Consider the following 25,541-nt stretch of genomic DNA (forward strand, 5'->3'; position numbering starts at 1 on the left):
ATGTTGGTGTAGGTCACGTTTCGAGAGCTGCGAGCCATACTGATGTTAGAGGAGATAGCTGGCTTGGGGCTAGTGCTAATGGCTGGTATGGTGAAGAAGATAATGTGGTGGTCTGACCAAGGGCAGGGACAGTTCTACGAGATATTGGTGTTGTAGTCAAGCAGCCAATCAAGGTTACGGGCGTGCAAGTGCGTTGGTTCTGTAATGATTTGGGTAAATCCAAAAGCAGCTAGGGCGGTGGCTATGGCAGTGGCGTTGGTATCGCTGGCGTCATTGAAGCCCATGGGGAAGACTCCTAAAACTGAGTTGAGTGGTAGGATTGAGGTTGGTAGTGATTAGTTGAGAGAGGTCATCTTCAAAGGAGTTGATTGGGCCAGGGGGAGGGGTGGTATGTGAGATGTAACGTGAGGGTGTTGTGCATGTTCGTGGCGAGGCATGGACGGACTGACTATATAATGATAGTCTTTACCCAGAGATCTGGAGGAAAGCAATCATTTTTCCCATTTGCACAAAAGGGAACAAACTAAACCCGGCTAATTATAGTCCGCTATTGCTACGAAATAATGTTTAGTAAGATTGTTTTAGAAAAACTGAGCTAATGCAAAGGGAATTCTTGTCATGACACAGCTAGGCTTTTGGGCTGACATGGGAACGGATTTCCAGAGTTTGAACCTATCCATACTGGCAGCCAGATCAATATTTGTCTAGGAGAATTTGTATGTGGTGTTTATGGATCTGGCTGCAGCTTTCTAGTCTGTCGATCAGAATTGTCTGTGGAAGACTTTGGCAGCATTGGGGGTGCCATACGAACTCCGGGGGTGGGGAAGTGTAAGGCAGGGGTGTGTCCTAGACCCACTTTTATTACATTTACCGACTCTGCATACAACATCAGGTTTTAATGTTCTATGCTCTTGAAAACTCGCAATAAATTCCACATTTCATCTGGATGACTAACACTTTTGTTGAAATGTAGTTTAAATGGTGCAGATAGACTGTGATCTAGGCAATGATTGCTATGTTTAATCTAAAATGTTTCATTTTAAGCGTCAGTTGAATGTATTGCAGATCAGTAAGTTGTGGCTTATAAACTATATTTATGTATGCCTTGTTTTTTGTTAACCACCAGCTGGCGAAGTACTGTGACAATTTATTAAAGAAGTCAGCCAAGGGAATGACAGAGAATGAGGTGGAAGACAAGCTTACCAGTTTTATTACTGTTTTTAAATATATTGATGACAAAGATGTTTTCCAAAAGGTAAGCTGTGGTTATTTTCAATAAAATGTCATTTGTCATCTCTCTCTCTTTATAGGAACATGAATGTCCCAGTAATATAACTACTTTTAAACAACTTTGTGATTTTAGATGGCAGTATACAATGTAGATTTTTTCTGTGATCAATAGCATGATTGAACATGTGCCATCATCATGTGGTTTAGGTACAATATAAAGGGGTGCAAATCAAATCTCCCCCTGTCTTGTTTCACTACTTGGGAGCTCCTAGAAATGGTAAAATGCACTATTCAGAATGTACTATACAAAATCTCTTCTGCCTTCCTACCCTATGCCCTATTTCCCCTTGGAATCCTCCCTCCCGGGCCTATCTTCTGCAGTTCATTAAGCACTTCCGAATTTTAGAAAATGCATCTTTTCTTTATCGGTAAACACTGCGAAGATTCAATTTTTTTTTTGTTGCATGATTATAAAGGTTGTTTAATTAGTTAACGACCAGGGAATTTGAAAGATTGGCAAATCAACAAACATACATCCAGTTATGTGTCCTTGTTAGAACATAGCTCAATAAAATGATTTTAAACACTTGTATTTGCATTTATTCTGTTAACAGTGATAAACAAGGCTTTTTTTATTTGTATCAAGTAATAAGATACAGAAAACACTAGGTCAATGGATTACTGCAGTTCCAGTCTTGCTGTGGAACCTCTAAAGCAGAAATTCTGTGATCACAGGATGGGGTCAAACATAATCTGAAGAAGAGCTCAACTCGCTTCTCAAGCTGGCCCATGAGCCCTTTGATGCGCTTCACACAAACACTGCAATCCATCGAATGGATTTATATCCCTATTTCGAATGGATTGTGTCCTCCCATGTATTCCTTATCTTTGATAAATCAATCTCCAGCTTGCTGGCCTCGGAATTTTTTTCTCAGTAGAGGGAGCTGCGCGTCGACCTCCCTCGAGTTGGTGTCCCTCGAAGGCCTCTGTATCGGCACCAATGTCACCATAGGTCTATATAGTCTCTGTTCAGTTTGTCCACGCTTTGTAAGCCTCGGAGACGCAACGCTCGGTTCTACTCATCAAAAATCTTTGAAATCTTAGAAAAATCCTATATACTACGATGGCATCTTTGTCCGAAACATCGACGCCACGGTCCGGCTTCAAAAAATGTCGAGATTGTGGTAAAAAGTTGTCATTACTGGATCCTCACAGGATCAGTTTGTGGTGCCTGGGATCAGAGCACCAGTGTTCGCAATGTGAGGACTGCATGTCTATGACAGCGAAAGCGTAGGGGGAAGCTAGAAAGAGGTAAGACTGTTAAATCTTCTACCCCTTCAAAATTGTCCTCGGCTGAGTTGAGGCATTCGTCTCTTCACCAGTGAAAGAAACATTCCCTATCGAGATCTCAAAGCGGATCCCACCACTCTTCGAGATCGAGACACTCTAAGAAGAGGCGTCATAGATCTGCCTCTTCTTCATCCTCAAATTCCCCAGAAAGGGTCACCTGCCCCACTAAACACAGCTGTCTAGCTAAGTGGGAGGAATTTCACAAGAACATGCTTAGGGTCTTCAAGAACGCGGCGTTGACCCCCCTCAGAGATGCCTAGAGGTGATACCCCAGGGGAAAGACCCAAAAAACAAAAACAATGTGAGTCGTCGAACCCGGCAAACAAAAACCCTCGAGAGCATCATGAACCCTCGAGTAAAGACAAAAAATCATCTGGTAAAGCTGCGTCATAGACGCAACCGTCAAAGGTAACTTCGACGCACAAATCTGTGTCATCAACGCAGTCGTAAACACCGATGAAGGATATGTCCTCGGGGCCTCAAACCTCAACTATGCCACCGGCACCATAGGTGACGAAGGTCCCGCCCAAGGCGTCGAAAGTGGCGTCAACAATATTGACGACACCGAGTGTGATTCCGGTCCTCTCGAGTACATCAAGGCCCTTTTCGAGGTTTTTGATGACATTTGTGGGTTTGTCGAGACCTGTAAAGTCTACATCGACAACAACAACCTTTTCCCAAGCAGTATCCACTAATTCTGCTCTGGAAATGGGTTTTACCCCTTATCCAAGATCCGATTATTTCAGATTATTTCAGAGCTTTATCCTCTATATATGAGGAAGGGGTGGACTCTGACAATGAGATACCTTTTCGGTTACAAAGAACAGTATCCATTCCAGAGGAAATCATTTCTGAGGAAAATAGATTGAAAGATCTACAAGAATCTTTACAAGATGCCAGTGGCATTGATCCCTCTCCAGAGGCAAATTTGCTAGACCAGAACCTGGAGAACTTACAGAGCCCTTATGGCTAGAATTAACCAATTTATGGGGTGGACAACACCTGAACCCTCTTTCCAGCAAGATGATCTTACTGACATCTTAAATAAAGGGCCTCAAGAAGACCCTATAGTCCCTTTCATGCTGCATTGCAGAGAAAAATAGCTGAAAATTGGGAGACACCTGAAGTTATCCCTGCAGTAAATAAAAAGCTCTCTGCAAATTACAGAGTATCCGCCTCAGACCCTGAATATTTAAGTAAGCACCCAACTCCAGAGAGTTTAGTAGTGCAAGCAGCGACGTCATCAAATAGTAAATCGGCATACCCCACTGTACCACAAGAGAGGAGACGACAAAAGAGTTGATGCGATGACTAAAAAAAGTCTTTTCTGCATGCAGTATGGTGCACTTAAGTCTATTAACGCCACTTGCACACTAGCTAGATTCACCCACACCCTTTGGGAGTGCGCTTCATCAGTGGCTGACTGTCTCCCAGAAGGGGAGGAACGGGACGCATTCTTGAACATCATCAAGGATGGGAAGGATGCGATGTGTGAGTCCCTCCAAACAGGTATCGACTCTGCTGACAGCATCAGCAGAGCCATGGCGGCGAGTACCACAATCCGCAGATTTGCGTGGTTGCGTAAGTCTGGTTTTGTTCCCGATGTACAAGCCAGGCTTCTGAATATGCCCTTTGACGGCACCTCTCTATTTGGCAAAAAAGCTGATGACAGCCTAGAGAAATTGCAAACCTCAAAGGCGGCAGCAAAATGACTTGGGGATGCAATCCGTCAAACTCCAAGTCGCCCCACAGGTACGTCCTGGAGGCGGAAGCCCTTTCGTTTTTACTCCACATTCGGAAAAGGCAGAGGGCAGCCAGCTCAAAGGGGCCAGAGATGATTCACTCGTGGTGGACGGGTCAAAGATACTAAACCCGCATAAGCAGGTTCCGCTTTACCCTCAGCATCTGCGTCAGCCGCTTCTAAACCCCTCTAAGATCTCCCCACACAAAACACCAGTAGGAGACAGGTTAAATCAACATCTGACAGAATGGCAGGCTATTACGTCAGATGCTTGGGCATTGGAAACAATTGCCCGAGGTTACTGCTTGCCTTTCCTACACACTCCTCAGAGTCATCCACCAGTGAACAACTCTTTGAAGCTTCCAGACCCGCTCCTTATGCAGGAGATTTCAGACCTGCCAGACAAAGGTGCCATAGAACCGGTTCCTGTAGCGGAGAGGAACAAGGGTTGGTTTTCTCCCTATTTTCTAATACCGAAGAAGGACAGAGGATTGAGACCCATCGTGGACTTGAGAGAATTAAACAAATTCCTCAGGAAAGACAAGTTCAAGATGGTAACCCTTTCTCCGATCCTTCAGGCCCTCCAGCTTCAGGACTGGTTGGTATCTCTAGACCTCCAGGATGCTTACTTTCATGTGCCAATCCATCACAAGCACAGGAAGTACCTGAGGTTCGCCATTGGCAACTCTCATTATCAATTTCGAATTCTGCCATTTGGGCTGACCTCCGCCCGAGGGTCTTCACCAAGCTAATGGCGGTTGTGGCTGCAAGTCTAAAAAGGGAAGGGATTCATGTGTACCCCTACCTGGACGACTGGTTGATCAGAGCAGTGTCCCCGGAACAAGCTCAGATTCATCTAGATTATGTTTGCCACTTCCTCCACAAGCTGGGCTTCTCCCTCAACTTAAAGAAGTCACAGATGATACCATCACAGACACTCCAGTTCATTGGAGCAGTCCTGGACACATCCCTGGGAAAAGCCTCGCCACCTGAGGTGAGGGCTCAAGATATTCTACAGATGGTCACCAGGTTTCAAAATGCCCAAAGTCTACCAGCCTTCGACTTTTTGCGGTTGCTCAGCCTCATGGCATCCTGCATTTTCCTAGTGCCAGAGGCTCGTCTGAGGATGAGATCTCTCCAGTGGGCGCTAAGGACCCAGTGGTTACAATTTTCAGGGAGGATGTCAGATCTCCTACTAATCCCGGACAGAGTGGCTCGAGACCTTCAGTCGTGGGCCTGTCGGGAGAACATCTTGAAAGGAGAACAATTTTGGCAACCATGGCCGGAGATAACAGTAGTCACGGATGCCTCACTCACGGGGTGGGGAGCCCATGCCAACGACTTGACCATCAGCAGTCGGTCTCCATCGGAGTCCAGACTACACATCATCCTATTAGAGCTGAGAATGATCAGACTAGCGCTGAAGACTTTCCTGCCATCAGTACAGGGAAAGAATGTCCTGATAATGACGGACAACACAGTGGCAATGCGATACCTCAACAAAAGAGGGGGCGTAGGGTCACTGCCACTGTGCAGAGAGGCAATGCAGCTCTGGTTTTGGGCAATTTAAGAAGGAATCTCTCTATCGGCAGTTCACCTAGCCGGAGAGAAGAACTTGATGGCGGATGCTCTGAGCAGGCAGAACAGTTTCCCACGAGTGGGAACTAGCTCACGAAGTCCTTCAAGAGGTCTTCGCCCTATGGGGAACCCCTCAAGTGGATCTGTTTGCCACCAGTATCAACCGGAAGTGCGATCAGTATTGCTCAAGCGAACTGCCTTCGAGAGGAGCTCTAGGGGACGCGTTCGTAGTGGACTGGGATTTTCCACTTCTGTACGCGTTTCCTCCAGTCCCCGTCATTCCTCAAATGATCAGGAGGTTGAGCAGATTCTGGAAACCCATGATCCTAATTGCCCCGGATTGGGCCAGGAGAACGTGGTACCCGGATCTTCTAGACATGAGGTTGGGTTCTCCATCCGGATATCGGGACCCTCAACCTTCACGTCTGGTTTCTGAAAGGCTGAGATACAAGGATTGGAATCTCCCGGATGACGTAATGGAGGTGTTGCTTTCAGCCAGAAGGCCAGCAACAAAATCTTTATACTGCTGCCGCTGGAACAAATTTTGCAGCTGCTGTAGAGAAAAAAATATTGAACCCTTTTCATGTAGTACACCAATGGTGTTCTCTTTTTCGCTATATTTGGCAAATTCAGGTCTTCAAGTTGGTATAATCAAGGGCTACCTCGCAGCGCTCTCAATCTTCAAGCGCACTGCGGAGGAGCCTTCATGCTTCAAATTGCCTATAGTGATTCAATTTCTGAAAGGATTAACTAATGTTTTACCCCCAACTTTCAGGTTCCACTGTGGGACCTAAACCTAGTCTTGAAATTTCTAATGGGTACTCCATTTGAACCCTTCATTCCTTCATTCCTGCTCATTAAGGTTTCTCACTCTTAAAACAGTCTTTCTAGTGGATTTAACTTCTGCCAGAAGAGTGAGCGAATTACAAGCTTTGTCTTGCAAACCTCCACATACAATCTTTCACAAAGATAAGGTAGTTCTCCAAGTGAAGCCGAATTTTCTCCCAAAGGTGGTCTCAGAATTCCACATAACCATAACCATTGCTCCGCCCATTACCACTACATCCTGACAACCACCACACCTAACATTACTACTGCGACCTACACACTGGACCTACTTGTCGATAGCCATAGCCGCTGGCACTTACTAACTCACGTAATGTTAAGTCTGACCCTTGTTCCTGTATCTGATCAGTTATACCATTCCATGTTCCACGAACAGCAAATGTCTATATTGCTTCACTTACTGTACTCGCATTGTATTTACCTGTATCCACGAATGACAAATGCCTGTACTGTTTCATTTACTCTACTACACACTGTATTCACATATATGCACTAGCCTGCGACAGGCACTTTAACTAAGCTTTGAGAATTTTTGTACTGCTGCGCCCAGCTGCCCAAGGGCTTGGTGCGCATTATCAAATTAATAAACAAACAGACAAACATCACACAAAAGATAACCTTACCCTCGTTTTATCCTCCTCCCCATCCAGGGAATGAGGAAAAGAGATTGCCCAGGCTGGATCCAAGGCATGCTTTGAGTTTTTACATTAGCAGACTTGCGAGGATTAGGCAAGCGGACCAATTGTTTGTTGGGGTATGCAGGGCACAAATTAGGTTTACCTATTACAAAACAAACCATCTCAAGATGGATTATATTAACTATTATAGAGTGCTATAAATTGGCAGGAAAAGAGCCCCCTCAACAGCTCGGGGCTCATTCAACCAGGGGTATCGCAGCCTCTGCAGCTCTCCAAAGAGGAGTTCCAATTAGACATACGTGCGGCTGCCACATGGTCGTCTGCACATACTTTAACTAAATCCTACAGTCTTGATTCCTCCTCTAGCCAGGAGACAAGATTTGGAAAAGCTGTGTTGCGCTCTGTGCGTCTTTAAAGGGAAACATTTCGTTTTACTCCCGCCTCCTCTACACATTACTGCTTTGGGAGTCTATCAAAGATAAGGAATACGTGGGAGGACACAATCCATTTGAAGAACAAGTTACTTACCAACTGTAACGTTATTTCGACTGGATGTTCCTCCCATGTATTCCTTATCACCCCTCCCATCCTTCTCTGCAGTAAAACTTCCCTTGTAATTGCAGCCTATGCTCCTTCAAGGGTATTAACCATCTCATACAAGGCAAACAGCACCTCAAAACGGAACTGAGCAACGGACGCTGCGCAAGACCATTTATACCTATGGTGACGTCGCACCGATATGGAGGCCTTCGAGGGACACCAACTCCAGGGACGTCGACGCGCAGCGCCCTCTACTGAGAAAACATTTCCGAGGCCAGCAGACTGGAAATGGATTTATCAAAGATAAGGAATACGTGGGAGAAACATCCAGTCGAAAGAACGTTACAGTTGGGAAGTAACTTGTTCTTCTGCCACGCAGTTAGCAACTAAAGCCTTTCATCCACATGCAGATTAATTGATGTGACTGGCGCAGCCTGCCACTTTACGTTAGACGAGGTAAAGCAAATGGATGAGAAGTTCAGAAACTCGTATGTGGAGAATATAGGTCTCCTTTCACTACACTTCTCCTTGGCCACCAGCAAAGTGCTCTTGTCTTGACAGTAACCTTGAATGGGAAAAGGTCCAGCTGGGTCTGGTTGCCCCTGAGCAGAACAGCTAATGGTGAAACATACTGCTAATTAAAATGATACAAGACATACCAGAACTGCATCCTGGATTTTAGGTAGGTGAGCAAGTCTTCAAATGTGGCAAGATTTAGCGTACTGGGTTGGCATGAACTTGTTAAATGTATAATACTCCTAGCATGTAGAGGTGATCAAAAACGTTGCCGCCTGCCACTGAGATTTTAACAGAGCAAATGGTAAAGTTTTTAAAACTGCAAGATTTTGGGATCTTTGAATAAACTATAGCTAAAATCCTCTGTGATGGTGTGGCTCCAACAGAACAAACATACGACTAAAAATACGCCTCAACACCTTTATTAGGTCACTGGGAGAATTGGTGGCAGGACTCAAAAGGGACAGCTCAGTTTAAATAGTGCCAGGATAGGGAATTTGCAGAAAATAAGTATCTTGACCAGTAGAGTACAGGAACTGATGTCCAGGTCCTGGTTCTTTAATATTTAAGTCCAAATTCCCTTTCTCTTAGGAGGACCTACTTTCCCAAAGTTCCTAATCTCAGAAACAGTTTCCAGAAGAGACCCACAGCACTTGCTCTGAGATTCCTTCTGAGTAGCTCCTTGGTTCAGGTTTGGGGATCCTCAGCTTGCAGGCTGTTTTCCTAGGCATCTTGGAGGTTGCTGCACTAGATATCTAGCAATAACTTGTTATTGCGCTTCCCTTAGGCCAGAGGCCTGCAATCTTTTTCTTCCTAGATATTTTGGACTACAACTCCCATTGGGCCTTATACGCATAGTTGATGGTGATGGATAATGGGAGTCATAGTCCGAAACATCTTGGGAGCCACAGGTTGCAAACTCATGTATTAGGGGATACACAAGACTGTTGCTCGAAGACATTTCTCCTCAGCCCTCACCTCAGGTGTGCTTGTCTGAATGTATTATTCTCACCAACCAGCCAAATCTCGCCCTCCTGGGTTTCAGCCCATAACACCGCAAATGGTGTGATAGGGGGATTTTCAAGACCCGATTCTAGCGTTCAAGCCTCTTAAGCTGAGGGTAGTTTTTCCTATCCCCTAAGCCTGAATACCGAGGAAAGCCATGCCACAGGTGGCGGTGTACAATCTTTACAGTACTAAGGGATGAGTGGTGTGGTACCCCCACATGAAGATTTTTACTGAAAGCAAAATTACAACTAGAAGTTTCTTGGTGTGCATATTGGCGACTCACATCCAAGTCAGGCCTGGCAGCCAAATATTATATCGATTTGGAAGCAGAGGTGATAGATCATGTTTATTGTGAGTGTTTTACTGTGGTGCTTTCAAGATTCCTATCATTAACCAGTGGTTTCTAGCATAACTAGTGCATAAGGGAAATACCACTTCCCAACAAATGTGTGAGATCAACCTGGGATAGGTAGTGCCCCACTTAACCATCCACCCAATAGGAAACAAGATCTTTGAATCTACACATCCCCTACCAACCATTACGCAGGCAGGACAAATTCAAAGAAGTGGATAAATCTCTAGATTTGCCCAGGAGCGCCTTTGGACAAGTCATACTGGAGTCGAAGCAGAGACTGTATTTTTGTGAGAAGGAAGCTATTATTTCAGGCTGAGAACGATGCCAAAGTTGACGAACCGACTCAATACCAGTTATTAACCCCAAAACCTTTACAGACCGAGGTACTGTGTACTATTTAGGACACCTGAATAGGTTAAAGAAAAAAATACTTCTTATCAGTTTTTTACAAACACTATCTAACGAATACCTCTTTGTTAAGGACAACATAGTCTGGCATTTTTGAACCTTCTAAGGCAAGCAGCAAATACCTATTAGTCATATTTGATCACACACATACAGTGCTGAAGGCATTCCTCCACATGCCAATATTACACAGCATATGTTTCAACATCTAGCCCCCCTTTCCACCATTTTGGGCTTCACGGATCAGGGGTTTAGCTTCATGTAAAGGTTTTTGGGTTGAGTCGAAGACTTAAGACTTTGGCACAATAATCGACTTGTCCCCAAACCAATGAATTGGTTGAGGGGTTTACTCTCATATTAAAGCATCAACGCAGTCAGCTACTAGGTCAGGCTGGCAAAATTGGGATAATTATTGCTATGGGCCCCCATTGATATGCATAAAAGCCTGCAGGGATCGAATGGCTCTGCCCATATTTCTTTTCTTTGTATTAGGAGGGTGCCTTGCCACAGTTACAGACTGCGAAACAATCTGGTTCCGTTGCCTTAATTTCAGTTCCCTGGACTCACTGTTTTTAGTTTTGTAGGCTTATTTCTAAATGAAATATGCTGCTGGTTGACTTGTGCACACTGAAGGCAAGCACAAGACAAGTCTGCCTGCTCCTGAACCATCCTTTGGACCTGGAACCATGTGCATGCTTCTGCACATTTTGCCCTTGATGGTTCCATGCTTATTACAGGACCTAGAGCCCCCCGCCCCCCCCACACTCCCAGCTTGGTCTGTCCACACATACTCTCTATAAGATTGTCAGCAGCTGATATCCTGCTATATTTCTCCCATACTAACTTAAACACTGCTCAGTAACTTCCCGTCAAAATGAAAACCATTATCATCCCTTACCCGTACTTGAAATGCAGAGTCATTTTTACTACTCTCTCCCATTCACTCGACTTCATACAGTGCTGTTTAATGTCCATTCATCAGTGAAAAATGATTCCATTCTCTCATATCTTATTTTTGATCTCTCATTTAATGTTTTGCATTACAAAAGTATGCCTGTATGATTCCATGTGCCATATTCTTTCATACTTCTCTCCGCCCCAATGCACAACCTGCACAACAACAGGTTCCAGCTAATTGGAGCTCCATAGATGATGCTGTAAGAATGATCATACATTCAAGTTATTACAACTCAACAAGTGGTGCTACTCACTCTAAATTCTATGGAGGCTGTCATGATCACTTGTAATTCATCCAACAACATCATTCAGAATGTTCAGCTGCTATATCGTCTGCCGCAACTATTAATGTTGTTCCCTGCTGACCTTCATTACCTTGTATCACATATTCTTATTAAATCACTGAGACTATTCTCTTAGGTGCTTTAAACTTGTGGTTCGATATCCCTTCCAACTATGTGGCTAGCTTGCTTGTGGACAATGTCATATCTACGCACTTCTGTCCCTGCCAAACGATATTTATGGTCATACCCATGATATGTTCTATTCTTAATATTTAGGCCTTGGTTTCTAAAGTATAGCCCATGGGCTGGTTTTATCATATTAGTATCTTATTTCTGCTTCCTTAGAAAATCTGTCCCACTAGATCATCTCTTCTTCAGTCTAAGATCCTATCATGAGCTTGGAAATTTAACACATCACGTTCTTTTACTCTCGCTTGGAGAGCCTGTAACCACGCCTGCTAATGATTCAGCCCCCAGAGTCAGTCTTTACTCCTTTTAATGATAAACACTCTTGTGTTGTCAGTAGACTTGCCCCTGAAAAGTGGTTTACACCATTAATTAACATGACTGCGATTCTGCAGGCAAACTGAGGTTTCTCACTGCATGTCAAAGCTATAAACTAGCCTTTTATAACGCAGCAGAAACATTCTCCTTAACAAAATTGATCTTGCCTTAATTCTTAATAAAAAGATTTTTCTCATTATGTAGTCTTGCTCCTTCTGTAGTTGAGGCTACAGCAATTAGCCTTTCACAATCTTTTTGTGACTTTTGCTATTTCTTCCCTGAAACAATGAACACTTTATGAAATGCCATGGCTGATTATGAACTCACTATTTCCTCTATGGTGCCCAGCCCCCAAACCTGCCCAAATATCCCCTTGCCAATGTGCCCCTGGACTGTTCATTCCTCCTGCAACCTATGATGAAAATCAAAATAATATTCTGAAATGTAAGCAGACTGGTTTCTCCTCTTGATGTTGTGTCCTCAAAACGTGGCTTCTTGAACAGTACCTGACCATGGACTAATCCTGTTTGACGTACAGACTGACAGACCGCAACCTACTATGCTCCTGTTAAAAGTTGGGAGCTCAAACGCTGGCTACCAAAACCCTGTACAGTGCACTGCTGCTCTAGAGCTAGATCTGCGCTTTAAATAATAAAATAAAATAAGTTTACTCAAAGCCCTTACAGATGTTATCACATCTGATTTGATGGACTAGTAAATGCCTTTCTAACCCCGGCAGAGTTCCGACTCTATTAAGAAAAATTGTTATTGTAGCAACTCTTCTGTAAAAATCTTACCTGTATCCCTTCCGAATTAGTTTCCATCTGATCTCACAGCCTCTCAACCCTTCCGAAATTCTAGAAAGAATGCTTGCTGGCTTTTTAGAAACCTATGTGGAATCTGCAGCTTTTCTACATCAAAATCTGGCAGGTTTCAATCCAGGTATGGGCACTTCGTCTGTCCTGGTTAGTGTTTTGGGTGTTCTCCGACAAGCAGCTGATTGGGGCGATATGTCAGCCCTCATTGCCATCTTTTACACAGTGTACCACCAGCTGCTTTTTTTTAGTCTTTCCAATCTGGGTGTAGCTGGTCAGTCCCTGGATTAGATTCATACATTTCTCAGTGAGCTTTTCTAGGCTGTATCCCTACTTCGAAGGGATTGGTTCCTCCGACGTATTCCACATCTATGACAGGTAATCACCACAGCTGTGCTGCTTCGGAAAATGTCCTGCGTCGATGATGTCGATACGCTGTCCTCAAGGGCCTCCGTCGAGCCGACGTCACCGGATGTTATAAGTAGGACGCATGACGCCCGTAGCCTCAGTTCAGTTTTTTCCACGAACGTGTTCGCTTCGGAGATCTCGGCGTGCCTCGGTTCTTCTGATTCTATCAGTTCTTCTAACTTGGTTTGTGAAGTTATCATGTCGTCTTCATCTTCTACCCCGCGGTCGGGATTCAAGAAGTGTTGGGACTGCGGTTCCTGATGTCACTTACGGACACGCACAACATCTGCCTCTGGTGCCTCGGCGAGGACCACGCCACCGATGACTGCGACGAATGCCGGTCTTTGACGTCAAAGGCCTTGCGGGAGCGAAAGAAGCAGCTGCCGGTAGTTAGGGTTTCCAAGCCCCGAAAGTCGAAATCCACTGGGCTTTCGACCGACGATTCGAGGGGCAACTCTCTGCATCGTCGGCGTAAGTCCAGGGGGTCTCGGTCCCGGAGTGGTTCCTGCCATTCCTCTGTCTCTTTGAGGCACTCGCTGAAGCGCCGTCACCGATCGCCTTCCTCGTCCGAGGACTCCACCAGACGGCGGGTAGCTTGTCCTCTCCTGCGAAATGGGACGCATTTCGTAAGGAAATGATGGCGATTTTCGAGTCGCAGGGCTCTGTTCCGTCTGCGCCTTCAAGAGAAGCCGGCAAGGAACGTGCTAGGGCCACCGTTCGCACACCTTCGGGCTCAGGTGGTCGTCGCGATCACCGGGAACCTTCGAGGTCCCGGTCGGACAAGGTGGATTGCTCTAGCCATGCCCGCTCCTGCTCCTGTTCCTCGACGCCCTCGAGACCGGTAGAGCCTATGAGGTCTTCTAAGAAGACATCGACGCCATCAGCGCCATGTCCATCGAGGGACTCTCAAGGCTCCGCCTCCGAGGAAGTAATCGGCGCCGAGGCCATTGAAGGACGCGCTCGAGGCACCGCCCTCGAGGCCTGTGACGAAGCCATCTGCGCCACATTCGACATCGACGCCGATTTTGTCGACTCCATCGACGCATTTTATGAAGGCTTTACTGGAGTTACCCCGTGCATCGGTTGAAACTCAGAGGAAGGCCCTGAAGAAGTCAGCAAGGCCTATATTTGAGCCTTTTTCTGTGCCCTCATCCAGGGATTTATTCCAGCCTCTGGATTATTTCTCTGAGGTGGATGAAGGGTCTGAGGAAGGTTTGGTTCCTGATGAGGTTCCTGATGTCCTGTTATCTGGTCATAGCCAGTTGGAAGACCTGCGTCAGTCTTTGCACGACGCCAGTGGTCTTGATACCTCCCCGGAGGTTGAGTTTGGCAGGCCTGAGCCTGGTACGCATGCTGAATCTTCGTACAGGCGACTCATGTCGAGGGTGACGGAGTACTTGGGGTGGTCTGCGCCACCAGTGGATTTTCTGCAGGATGACCTGACAGATATCCTTGACCAAGGTCCGCCCACTGACGCGGTGCCGCCATTTTATATGGCTTTACAGAGAAGGGTGGCGGCGGCTTGGACTGCTCTGGAGAGTCTCCCACCGGTGAGCAGGTGGTTGCTGAAAAAATACCGTCCAGCCAGTAGCGACCCCTGCTACTTGACTACGCACCCCACTCCGGAGAGTTCGGTAGTGCAGGCGGCTACGGCCCCAGCAAAGCAGGCGTCATACCCTACCATCCCTCCTGATGGGGACGACAAACGTTTTGATGGCTGGGCGAAGAAAGTGTTTTCTTCAGGGGGTATGGCTTTACAGGCAGCCAACTTCGTGTGTGCCTCAGCACGTTTCACTCACACTCTGTGTCTTTGGCGGCTGAACATATTCCCGAAGGGGTGGAACGGGATGGTTTTCTTGCCCTCGTTCAGGATGGCAAGGATGCCATGTGTGAATCCGTTCAGTCGGGTCTGGACATGGTGGACAGTGTCGGTCCATGGCGGCGAGCACCGTGATGCGCAGATTTGCGTAGTTGCGGAAATCGGGGTTTGCTCCTGACGTACAAGCCCGGCTTCTCAACATGCCCTTTGATGGTGAAAATCTTTTTGGCAGCAAGTCTGATGAGAGCCTTGAGAGGTTTCAGACCTCCAAAGCTGCAGCAAAGTCGTTGAGCGCTGTGGTTTGCCAACCTCTGCCTTTTCGTCCTAGGGGACAGCAATGGAGGGGAGGTTCCTTTCGATACAACTCTTCCTTTGGTAGGTCGAGGGGAGCAGCAAGTCAAAGGGGCCACCATATGAGTACCAGAGATGGAAAACAGGGTACTCGAGGTTAGGCAGAAACCTGTGCAGTTCCCTTAGGGACCACTGCAAGAGATTTAAGACTACAGGTGTTTGGCAGTAAACCCACTTGGTAGCAGTCTGCACCACACAGATTCACTTGGTAGCTGTGGCTGAGCAGTCAGACTTCCCTCAAGAAGAGTTAGGCAGTATGCAGAGTAGACACAATAGGTACAGAGACACAGTAGCACAAACAAACACTGACCAGAGCTTTGGTGTAAAAGTATATCATTATTTATTTAAAAACACACTTGTGATTTACACTAGCAAAAACGAGGTAAGTAAATTCAACACACAGTCACTATCATATATATACAACCCTATTCACTTATTAGACAAGTCTTAGTGAGAAACACTACTTATTTTCAGACCGAGGTGAGCATTTAACATAAGATGACACTCTAATAAGTTGTAAAGAAAGGGAGGGAAAAAGGCATAGTTAAAGAAGCACACAAGTTTCAATACTTTTTCAAAGAACCACAGTAAGGCAGGATAGGCAGAGTTCTACTGGAGAGCAAGGAAGTCAATTGCAAGGCCCACTCTTGGAGAGAGCAAGCAGAAGGGGTCCAGGTTCACCAGGGGGTTATGCCCAAAGAGTCTTTGTAGATAGTTCGCACAAAAAGGATGAAATTAAAGTCAGGAAACTTTAGCTAGGTTGCCCCAGGCCAGCCCAGGTTAGAAAGTCGAGGCTTTACTGTCACCCCGAACGATCTGTCGCAAGGGAAGCCAGGCGGGACACAGTACCTTAAGTGTGAAGGAAGCTCCAGCGGGGGCAGTTGTTCCTGGCAGCAGGTGCAAGTCGGTGTTTCGTCCAGAGGAAGAAGAGTTCTCGCCGTGGAGGAAAGATGAAGGTTGTTGCACTGCCAGGGAAGAAACCAGCCGCGGAGTTCTCCGGTTAAAAGGCACTACCCTTCTCTTCGTGGTAGTGGTAAACCGTGGTATTCCGGTTGATGGGGTGCTTGGCACGGGCAAGGCGGCCACGAGATGCTCCAGGAAGGTGAAAAGAAGGTAAAACTGGTTATCCCCACCAGTCAAAGGAAGAAGACTCTCCGGACTGGAGATCTCCTCTGTCTTCGGGAAAAGTGGTGAGACGGTTCAGCAGGGCTCCACCGGTGGTGTCGTCGTTGCATGTCGGCTCAGCTTCTCCCTCCTCGGATTCTTAGGTCCTGTGGCGACTTAAGCCCTCCTTTTATGCAGCACTCCCCCAGTAACTCAGCCTAGCTGTCAATCAAACAGGGTGCCTGTCAATCAAACAGGGTGCCTAAACCCCCTCCAATACCCCCTGTGGTACCCAGACAGAGTGGCACCACTTTTGGAGGCTTCTGTGCAGAAGCCCGCCAAAAAGTGGAACAAAGGGCTCGACTTGGGTTGGAGTCACAGAAGAGAACACAAACGCCTTTTTAGAATCGAGTTCTGGCAAAAAATACCAACCGGTGAATTAATATTAAATAAATAAACCGGCGGTATGTTCGAGGCTATAAGAATTAAATAATTAAAGTTGGTAGCCTCGAACAATGTGAAAATCCCATAGAGATATATTCGCGGTCGAATATAAAAAGTAGTATCCACTGCCACCAGCCAAAACTCGATGAGGGGGGACGGAGACCTGCCCCCTCAAACAACAGACCCCGGGGCAATCGAATTGCCCCGACCAGTACGTCCACAATATGATGGTTTGTACTGGTTTCTGTTCATAATTTGGGACTAGTAAAGCCAATGGTGACTTTAAATGCACTGGGAGACAGTAGTCAGTCCCAGGGTATGGAGTCTATGTTGGGGGGTCGCTACGACACCCCTGGGTTACGGCACGGAGGGTGCTGTGTAACCCACATCAAAAAACACATCAGACCCTATGGAGTAAAAGACCCCATAACCCATAAACACATGGAAAGTTAAAGGAACACCTCAAATCATGCCTAAGAGTGGGAGAAAAAGAATCTCACTCTTAGCAGGAGAGAAAAAAAATAAACCCCAAAAATCCAGCAAAGCTGCTGAGGGACTCACTAGGTTTGGGAAATTAGCCTTACAGAGAATTCTCCCTAACACCTGAGGTGCCAAGGCTGCTCGCGCAGTTGCCTCTTTGCCCTCAGGCACTGCCGCAGCTGCTTCAGCTCAGTCATGAGGCCATGTCCCATGGTTCACCGGTTGGGGGAAGGCTGGCGCAGCATCTTGTAGAATGGCGTGCCATTACTTCAGATGTGTGGGTTCTGGAGATCATAGCCCACGGCTACTGTCTTCCTTTCCGGCAGAGGCCTCATGACAATCCACCATGGAATCTCTTTGAAGAGTCCGGATCCGCTCCTTGCGCAGGAAATCAAATCCCTGCTGAAGAAAGGCGCCATTCAACTGGTGCCTGTAGCGGAGAGGAACAAGGGATGGTATTCCTCATATTTTTTGATCCCGAAAAAAGACGAGGGATTGAGACCCATCATGGACTTGCGTGGTTTGAACAAGCTCCCCAGGAAGGACAAGTTCAAGATGGTTACTCTCTCAAGTCCTCCAGACCCTTCAACTTCAGTACTTGTTGGTGTCTCTCGACCTCAAGGACGCTTACTTTCATGTGCCGATTCATCCCAATCACAAGAAGTACCTGAGGTTTGCGGTTGGCGACTTGCATTTTCAGTTTCGGGTCCTGCCGCTCGGATTGACCTCCGCCCCAAGTGTCTTCACCAAGCTCATGGTGGTGGTGGCAGCATATCTCAGGAAAGGGGTGATTCACGTCTACCCCTACCTGAACGATTGGTTGATCAGGGCCGCTCTCCCGAGCAAGTCCTGGATCATCTGTCAGTCACCTGCCACTCCCTTCACAAGCTGGGCTTCTCCCTCAATTTAAATAAGTCCCACTTGACAGCTACCCAGCGGCTCCAGTACATCGGAGCAGTGCTCAACACATCCCTCCGGCAGTGTTCGCCTCCCCAGGTGAGGGCTCATCACAATCTGCAGATGGTGCACAAGTTTCAACATGCCCAGAGTCTCCCGGCGTTCGAGTTCTTGAGGTTGCTCGGCCTCATGACATCCTGCATTCTTTTGGTGCCAGAGGCCAGGTTGCGGATGAGATCTCTGCAATGGGCTCTCAAGCTCCAGTGGTCGCAGTTCTCCGGCAGGATGTCGTACCCTGTTCAGGTGCCGCCCTCGGTCGCACAGGATCTTCTGTGGTGGGCCGTCAAAGGCAATCTGTTGAAGTGGGTTCCATTTTGGCTTCCCTGGCCGGAGGTAATGATCGTGACGGACGCGTCCCTCACGGGATGGGGAGCTCATGCCAACGAGTTGAGTCAGCGGTCGTTGGTCTCTATCGGAGTCCAGACTCCATATCAATCTGTTGGAGCGGAGGGCCATCAGGCTAGCCCTGAAGGCTTTTCTGCCATCTTTGCAGGGGAAGAATGGCTTGATTCTGACAAGCAACACAGTGGCAATGCACTGTTAGGGAGAATTCTCATTTTTGGCTAATTTCCCTCACCTAGTGAGTCCCCCAGCAGCTTTGCTGGACTTCTGGAGTTTATTTTTTTTCCAACTGGTAACAGTGAGAGCTTTTCCCCCTCTCTCTTACCTGTGTTTTGCTATGTGTTTCCATCTGTTTTTGTGATTGTGGACTCTGAAGTACACCACTTCAGTAGCCCCCTTCTTTGTGTGTGTCACACAGCACCTTCAGTGCCGTGGCACAGGGTTGTCTTTGAGACTTCCCTCGACTCCATTTCTGAGGCGACTACTGTCCCCCAGAAAAGGGTCAAGTTACCTTTAACTTTACTTAGTCAATCTACCACAGATCCAGTGCACCCCATCTTCCATGGAGTACTGGAAAGGGTTAACTCGTATCCCTTTTTTATCTGTACCTCGTAGAGCATTGTTTCGCTCTTTTAACATTTAGACTTGGCTGGTGGCAGTGGTATCTACCCTAACTTTTCTACCGCGATTATATTAGATAAATGTGGTACTGTTCTTGGCTATTATATTAGCCTCGAACATAAACCCGCCTGACCAAATCGTCTTTCTTTTGGCTCTGGTTGGGTTTATTCGTCATTTCTTTTTGTTAAAGACCTTCTTGTGTTTTACTTTGCGCGGCAAACTAGGTTTGCCATCTTTGTTCACTGTCATTTGGCGGGCTTCTGCCCAGAAGCCCTCCTCAAGGCGCCTGAGTGTCTAGGTGGGCTGAATGTGTGGGAGGGGTGTAGTCATCCCCTGCACAGGGTATCCTAGGAAACCCAAGTCGCACTTAGTCATGATTGGCCAGGGTAGTTGTCCGGGCTGGACAACCCCCCTGCTGTGTGATTGACAGCCAGGCTGTGTGAATGGGGGTTTTCCGCATAAAAGGCAGGTCTCTTGGGCTAGAAGTCAGAGAGTCGCCACTGAAACTACAAGGAACCGAAGAGAAGCGGAGAGAACGACGGCTGCTGCAACTACCCTGTCCCGGTGAAGCCCTGCTGCAATCCTGAGCCATCTGCCCTTCAACGACTCACAGAAGATCCAGTCCGGAGTCTTCTTCCCTTGAGCTTGGTGTGGATAACAAGCTCATCTTTTACAGCCAGAGGATCCTCTTCCGTGGTCGAAATCACTGCACACTGCTGTAGTGGTCCGGATAGCCACCTGAAGAGCCTCTCCTGTTTTCCAGGAGCGCACCTTTTATTCTGTGTTGCTGCTGCTGGCCTCATCCCTGTGTGGTGCAGACCCCCTTCAGACGTCGTCCTTCTCGACGAAGCTCCAGGAATCGTGGGTCTGCGGGAAACCAACAGGAACAACTGCCAGGGCACCAGCTGCACCATTGGAACAAGGTACTGTGTTCTATTGAGGAAACTGGATGAATACCTTTTTCTTCATTTCCAAGGCTTGACCTTGTCTTTCCCTCCTTATAACTTTTGCTTCCGAACATTGACAATATATCCAAGTACTTTTGGCTCTGTTTGTTAGGCGGAATACTGTACAGTTCCCTTGGGGAACACTGCAAAAAGATTAAGACTACAGGAGTAAGCAGTAAACCCAATTGGTAACAGTCTGCACCACCCAGATTTACCTGGTAGCTGCGGCTGAGCAGTCGGACTTCTTTCAAGAGGAGTAGGGCAGTATACACAGGATACACAATATGGCTAAAAACACAGTAGAGCAAGCAAACACTGACCAGAGCTTGGTATCAAAAGTATATAATTATTTATTTAACACACACTTTAGAAATACACTAGCACTATATGTCAAAGCAAGTTCAAACACAATCAAAGAAAAGTATACACACCTCCCTTAGCAATTATTAGACAAGTCTATGTCAGAGCACCACTTTTTTTGTCAAAACAGATGTGAGCGCGTAACTTAGATGGCACTCCAATTATTAAGTTAAAGGGAGAGAAAAAGGCAGGTCATGAAAATAAAACCGTTCCCAACACTTTTAAAAAGAGCAAAACAAGTTAGTGAAGGCAGAGTCTACTGTAGAGCCAAAGTTCATAGGCCAGGCCCACTTTAAATGGGTCAAGGTGAAATGTGCCCAAGATCACACAGTTTAGAAATGCATTCAAGTCTTTGTAGAAATGTTCAAAAGAGGTTGGGTTGATTCAGAAGGTAAAGTTAGAAGGTCTGGGGCCAACCCAGTTGGAAAGCCAAGGATTTAAGGGTCACCTTTAGCAAACCGTAGAAAGGGGAGGCCAGGTGGAACACAGTACCTTTAAAGTTGAGGAAGCTCCAGCTGTGGCAGTTGTTCCTGGCAGCGGGTGCAGTTCGTGGTTTCAACCAGGGGAAGAGAAGATCTCGTCGAGGAGGAAACTTGGAGTCGTTGCACTGCCCAGGGAAGAGACCAGCCGCGGAGTTCGTTCTGTAAAAAGGTGCGTTCATGTTATTACGGGTCACAGTGGTGAAGCTTGGCTATCCGGCCGCCGGGGTGCTTGGCACTGGCGATTCGACCAAGAGACGTCCTTGAAGGCGAAATGGCAAGCTGGTTGATCCCACCAGCTCAGAGGAAGATGACTCTTTCAGCAGAAGATCTTCTCTTGTCGTCGGGAAAGTGGTGAGGTCGTTGCAGATGGCTCAGCTTCTCCCCTCTTTGGATTTCTTAGGTCCTGTGGCGACTTCTGAAGTTCCAGTCCCAAAAGCCCTGCTTTTATGCAGAAAACCCCCCATTCAACAGCCTAGCTGTCACTCATACATGCTAAGTGGTGAGCCGGGCGGCTCACCACTGGGCCAATCAGAACAGAGTGCGACTTGGGTTGCTAAGGCAACGCAGTCCAGGGTGCCAATTCCCCCACCCACACATCCTGTGGAACCCAGACAGAGTGGCACCAGTTGGAGGACTTCTGTGGGGAAGCCCGCCAAAAAGTGGAACAAAGGGCCCGACCTTGGTTGGAGATACAGAGACGGACACAAACGCCATTTTTGAAAAGAGTCCTGGCGAAAAGACCCAACCGGTGATTTTTTATTAAATAAATAAACCAGCGGTATCTTCAACATTGCACAAAAAAGTGGTGCGTTTAGAATGAATGGGAAAATCCCATAGGAAATATTCTGGGGTAATATTTTGCATGGTAACCACTGCCACCAGCCAGAAACTCGACAAGGGGGGCCTGGACAGTGCACCCTTGGAAACAGACCTAGGGGCAATCGAATGAACCCCTTCCAGTACTTCCACAATATGATGGTTTGACTGGTTCTGTTCACAATTTTGGACTAGTAAAGCCAATGGTGACTTTACATGCCCTGGGAGACAGTGGTCAGTCCCAGGAAATGGAGTCTGTTTGGGGGTCACTTATGACACCCCTGTGTTACTGCACTGAGGGTGCTGTGTAACACATACACAAAAACAGATGATACCCTATGGATTAAAAGACCCCATAGCCCATAAGCACACAATAAGTCAAAGACAGACCTCAAATCATGCCTAAGAGTGGGAGAAAGAGTCTCACTCTTAGCAGGAGAAAAAAACAAACCCCAAAAAACCCAGCAAAGCTGCTGGGAGACTCACTAGGTTTGTGAAATTAGCCTTATTAGAGAATTCTCCCTAACACTGTTGAATCGTGAAGTGTTAGACCGTGTGATCTTCGGCAACTGGCCCTGGTGTCTTCGACCCTGGTTTCGACCCTGGTTCCGGCCCTTTCACTTTTGAACTCCTGTCTCTGAGCGTTTCTTGATTCTGCCTGCCTAACCAAAATATTGCCTGTGATTTTTGCCTCTAACTCACTCTGGGTATCTCAGGTGCTAAGTGTGTGTTTGCCCCGGTAGCATTTCATGTCACGATATGCGTTTGTTTAGTAGACCGAACTGTCAAAAAGCGATGGCATTCGTATTCGCGAAAACATGTTTTGTGCCTAATACCAGTTCATTCCAACACAGGGTACTTACCTTGAGACTTACTGTACAAAGTGAAATGGTTAGTTCTAGTGTATTTAACGTGTGGTTTTTATTGAAGTTTAATAGAAGTGTTGTGTTTATAACGCATGATTTAAAAATAAATGTACTTATATTTTTCTACCTGAAACCTTGAGTCAGTGTTTTCTTGAGTCACAGTAATTGTGGTCCCTGTGTGTAAAAAAACGTTCTGGGAAAAAACTACAACTGAGTCTACGGGCATCGTGCGTCCTACTTATAACATCCGGTGACGTCGGCTCGACAGAGGCCCTCGAGGTCAGCGTATCGACGTCATCGACGCAGGACGCAGATGCCGAAAATGTTCTGAAGCAGCACAGCTGTGGTGATTACCTGTCATAGATGTGGAATACGTCGTTGGAACATCCTATCGAAAGAACTTTACCAGGTAAGAAAGTTACTTGTTCTTCTTTTCCTTTCTGAATGATACCCTTTTGTATGTGGGTTCTCCTCTGCAGGTCTCTGTGGTTTCCCGTCTCCTTTTTTTTATTTAAACATCTCTCTATTGATTTCACAAGTTAAACTACCTTTCATCTCCCTCCCCCTAATCCCCAACGTCCCCCCCTCTAGGCAGCTTGCTGTGTCTTTTTACGATTTGCTGGGACCTTGCTAGTTCAGGTCCAGGAGTTTCAAACGTTGAGGGCACCATTGTGCTCTATAGTCTTCTTTCGGGAAGTTCAGTGTTCCCCCCCCCCCCCCATTTCGTTGCAAATGTCTGCAAATTTTCATTCATTGCATATGTGGCCCATCCGAGGGCTACCAGATCCCATACTTTTCGCTGCGACTCCTGTCGATCGTGGGACCTTTCCACTTCTGTGCTATGAGGGTCATCGGTGCCAGCGTCGGTATCACTCTTGCGTTTTCTCTGCCCCTCCTCCACCCCCCCCTCCCGTCTGTCCCCGTTCCCTTCAAACCTAGTAAGACAAGTTTAGGGCCCCTGTCAACCCCCACACCGAATACCTGGGCCTGCACCTGGCGGACCTCCTCCCAGAACGGTTTGATCTTGGGGAATTCCCACCATAGGTGCGCTGCGGTTCGCTCCTCCCCACGTCCCATCCAGCAGTTTGAAGTTTAGTTTATTTGTAAAGCGCACCAGGCCCGGGGCAACCGGGCGCATAATCATAGTGAAGGTTACAACAAAGTATACACATGGTACCAAATAGATGTGGAACACGTCATAGATGTGGAATACGTGGCAGTCCTTCGATACCTCCGGGTATATGCCATCTAGCCGTGCCGGTGTGTGATGCCAGCCAAATAGGTATTTGTACCAAGCTTCCTGGAGTTGAACTGCCCTAGCTACCTATGGTATTTTCCTACACAACCTTTCCTACTTCTCTTCTGTTACCTTTCTACTCAGCATACGCTCCCATCTGGGCATGTATGGCATTTGTGCTGAGGCGCAACCCCATCCAATATTCTCTACAGTCTTGAGACCAATCATTTGTCAACAGGAATTTCTCGAATGGTGTGAGCAGCCGAGTGGTGGCTTGTCTTCCACCGTTCATGACCCAATGTGTTAATTGGAAGTACCCAAGTCTCTCCTCCTCTCCTACTCCGAAGTCCTGTTTACACTCCTGGAAGGATTTTTATCCCCCACAAAAATGTCCCTGATCTTCCTACACTCTTTGTCCACCGCTCGAAGGCCCCCATCTCCCGACCCAGTGTAAACTCCTTGTTAAAGATCGGCGTAAAATATGAAGGGTATGTCGTGATCCCCTTTTCCTTCGCTACCTTATCCCATCTGTCAGCTAGCGCTTTTGTAATGGCGCTCATGTGTTGTGGCCTACTATTTTGCTGGAGCCACAGAACCTACCCCAGATCGTGTTGTGCCACCGCCCTGTCCATCTGCGAAAATGGTTTCACTCTGTAGGAACCATTCCTTTATCACCCTCAGTTGCGCTGCTTCGTAGTATTGTTGAAAGTTGAGGAACGCCATACCGCCCAACCTCCTTGGTACTGAGAGCAGGCGCAGGCTTATTGCGACTTCTCCCCCTCCCAGATGATTTGCCTTGTTGCCTTTCCTAGTTCCCTGAAGAATTCCAAGGGTATCGGTAGTGGGATCGCCTGAAATAGGTAGAGCAACCGTGTGAGGGTGACCATTTTCACTGCTGCCATCCTGCCTGTCCATGATATTCTTCGATTCCTCCATTTCTGGTAGTCCATCCTTGTAGCTCTTAGTGCTGCCGGATAATTAGCTGCATACCACCCTGACAGGGCACGGATTGATTTTAACCCCCAGGTATTTAATCCCCCCCGGGCTCCAAAGAAATGGTGATATTGATTTCAGCTCCCCAGCCTTCTCCTTCCCCAGCGTTCTATTCATTAACTCAGACTTTCCCAGTTTAAGCTTCAAACCCGAGGGTTTATGCTTTGTCCCAACCTGAAGTCTTGAATGTGTTGAATAGCTGCACTAAGATTGGGCTTAACAAGTTTTGTAAAAGATGGCAGTGCAGCCGTGTTTAGGGGGTGCCTCGCTATAGTATCCCTCACTTCCTCCACCGTAATTTCCCAGCCTAGGTGCTCTTGCTCCTCCGGCGGAATTTGAGACAATTTTACCCTTTCTAGGAAGTCTATCTGCTTCTGAGCCTGCGGATTCTGGGAAGCGTATAGGGTGCTATAGTACCTGGCCAGGTGTTCCTGGATCTCCTCCGTCCGGGTGAGTCTCGGTCCCCTTTCATCATTTACTGCAACAATTGGGTTCGGCCCCTGTGATTCCCTCAGCAGCCGGGCCAATAACGCATCAGCTTTGTTCG

The 25,541-nt window shown here is 47.0% G+C and overlaps 1 protein-coding gene across 1 annotated transcript in view; it reads left to right on the forward strand.

The window, feature by feature from the left end:
* Positions 1-25,541, forward strand: part of CUL2 (cullin 2) — a 1,882,542-nt gene that overhangs the window by 1,193,885 nt on the left and 663,116 nt on the right. The window contains exon 14 of the mRNA XM_069648039.1: positions 1,127-1,255. Within this exon, the coding sequence (XP_069504140.1) occupies positions 1,127-1,255 (129 nt within the window). The remainder of the gene's footprint in view (positions 1-1,126; positions 1,256-25,541) is intronic.

Source organism: Ambystoma mexicanum, chromosome 2q (genome assembly GCF_040938575.1).
Source record: "Ambystoma mexicanum isolate Mex_15411 chromosome 2q, UKY_AmexF1_1, whole genome shotgun sequence".
Classification (NCBI taxonomy): Eukaryota; Metazoa; Chordata; class Amphibia; order Caudata; family Ambystomatidae; genus Ambystoma; species Ambystoma mexicanum.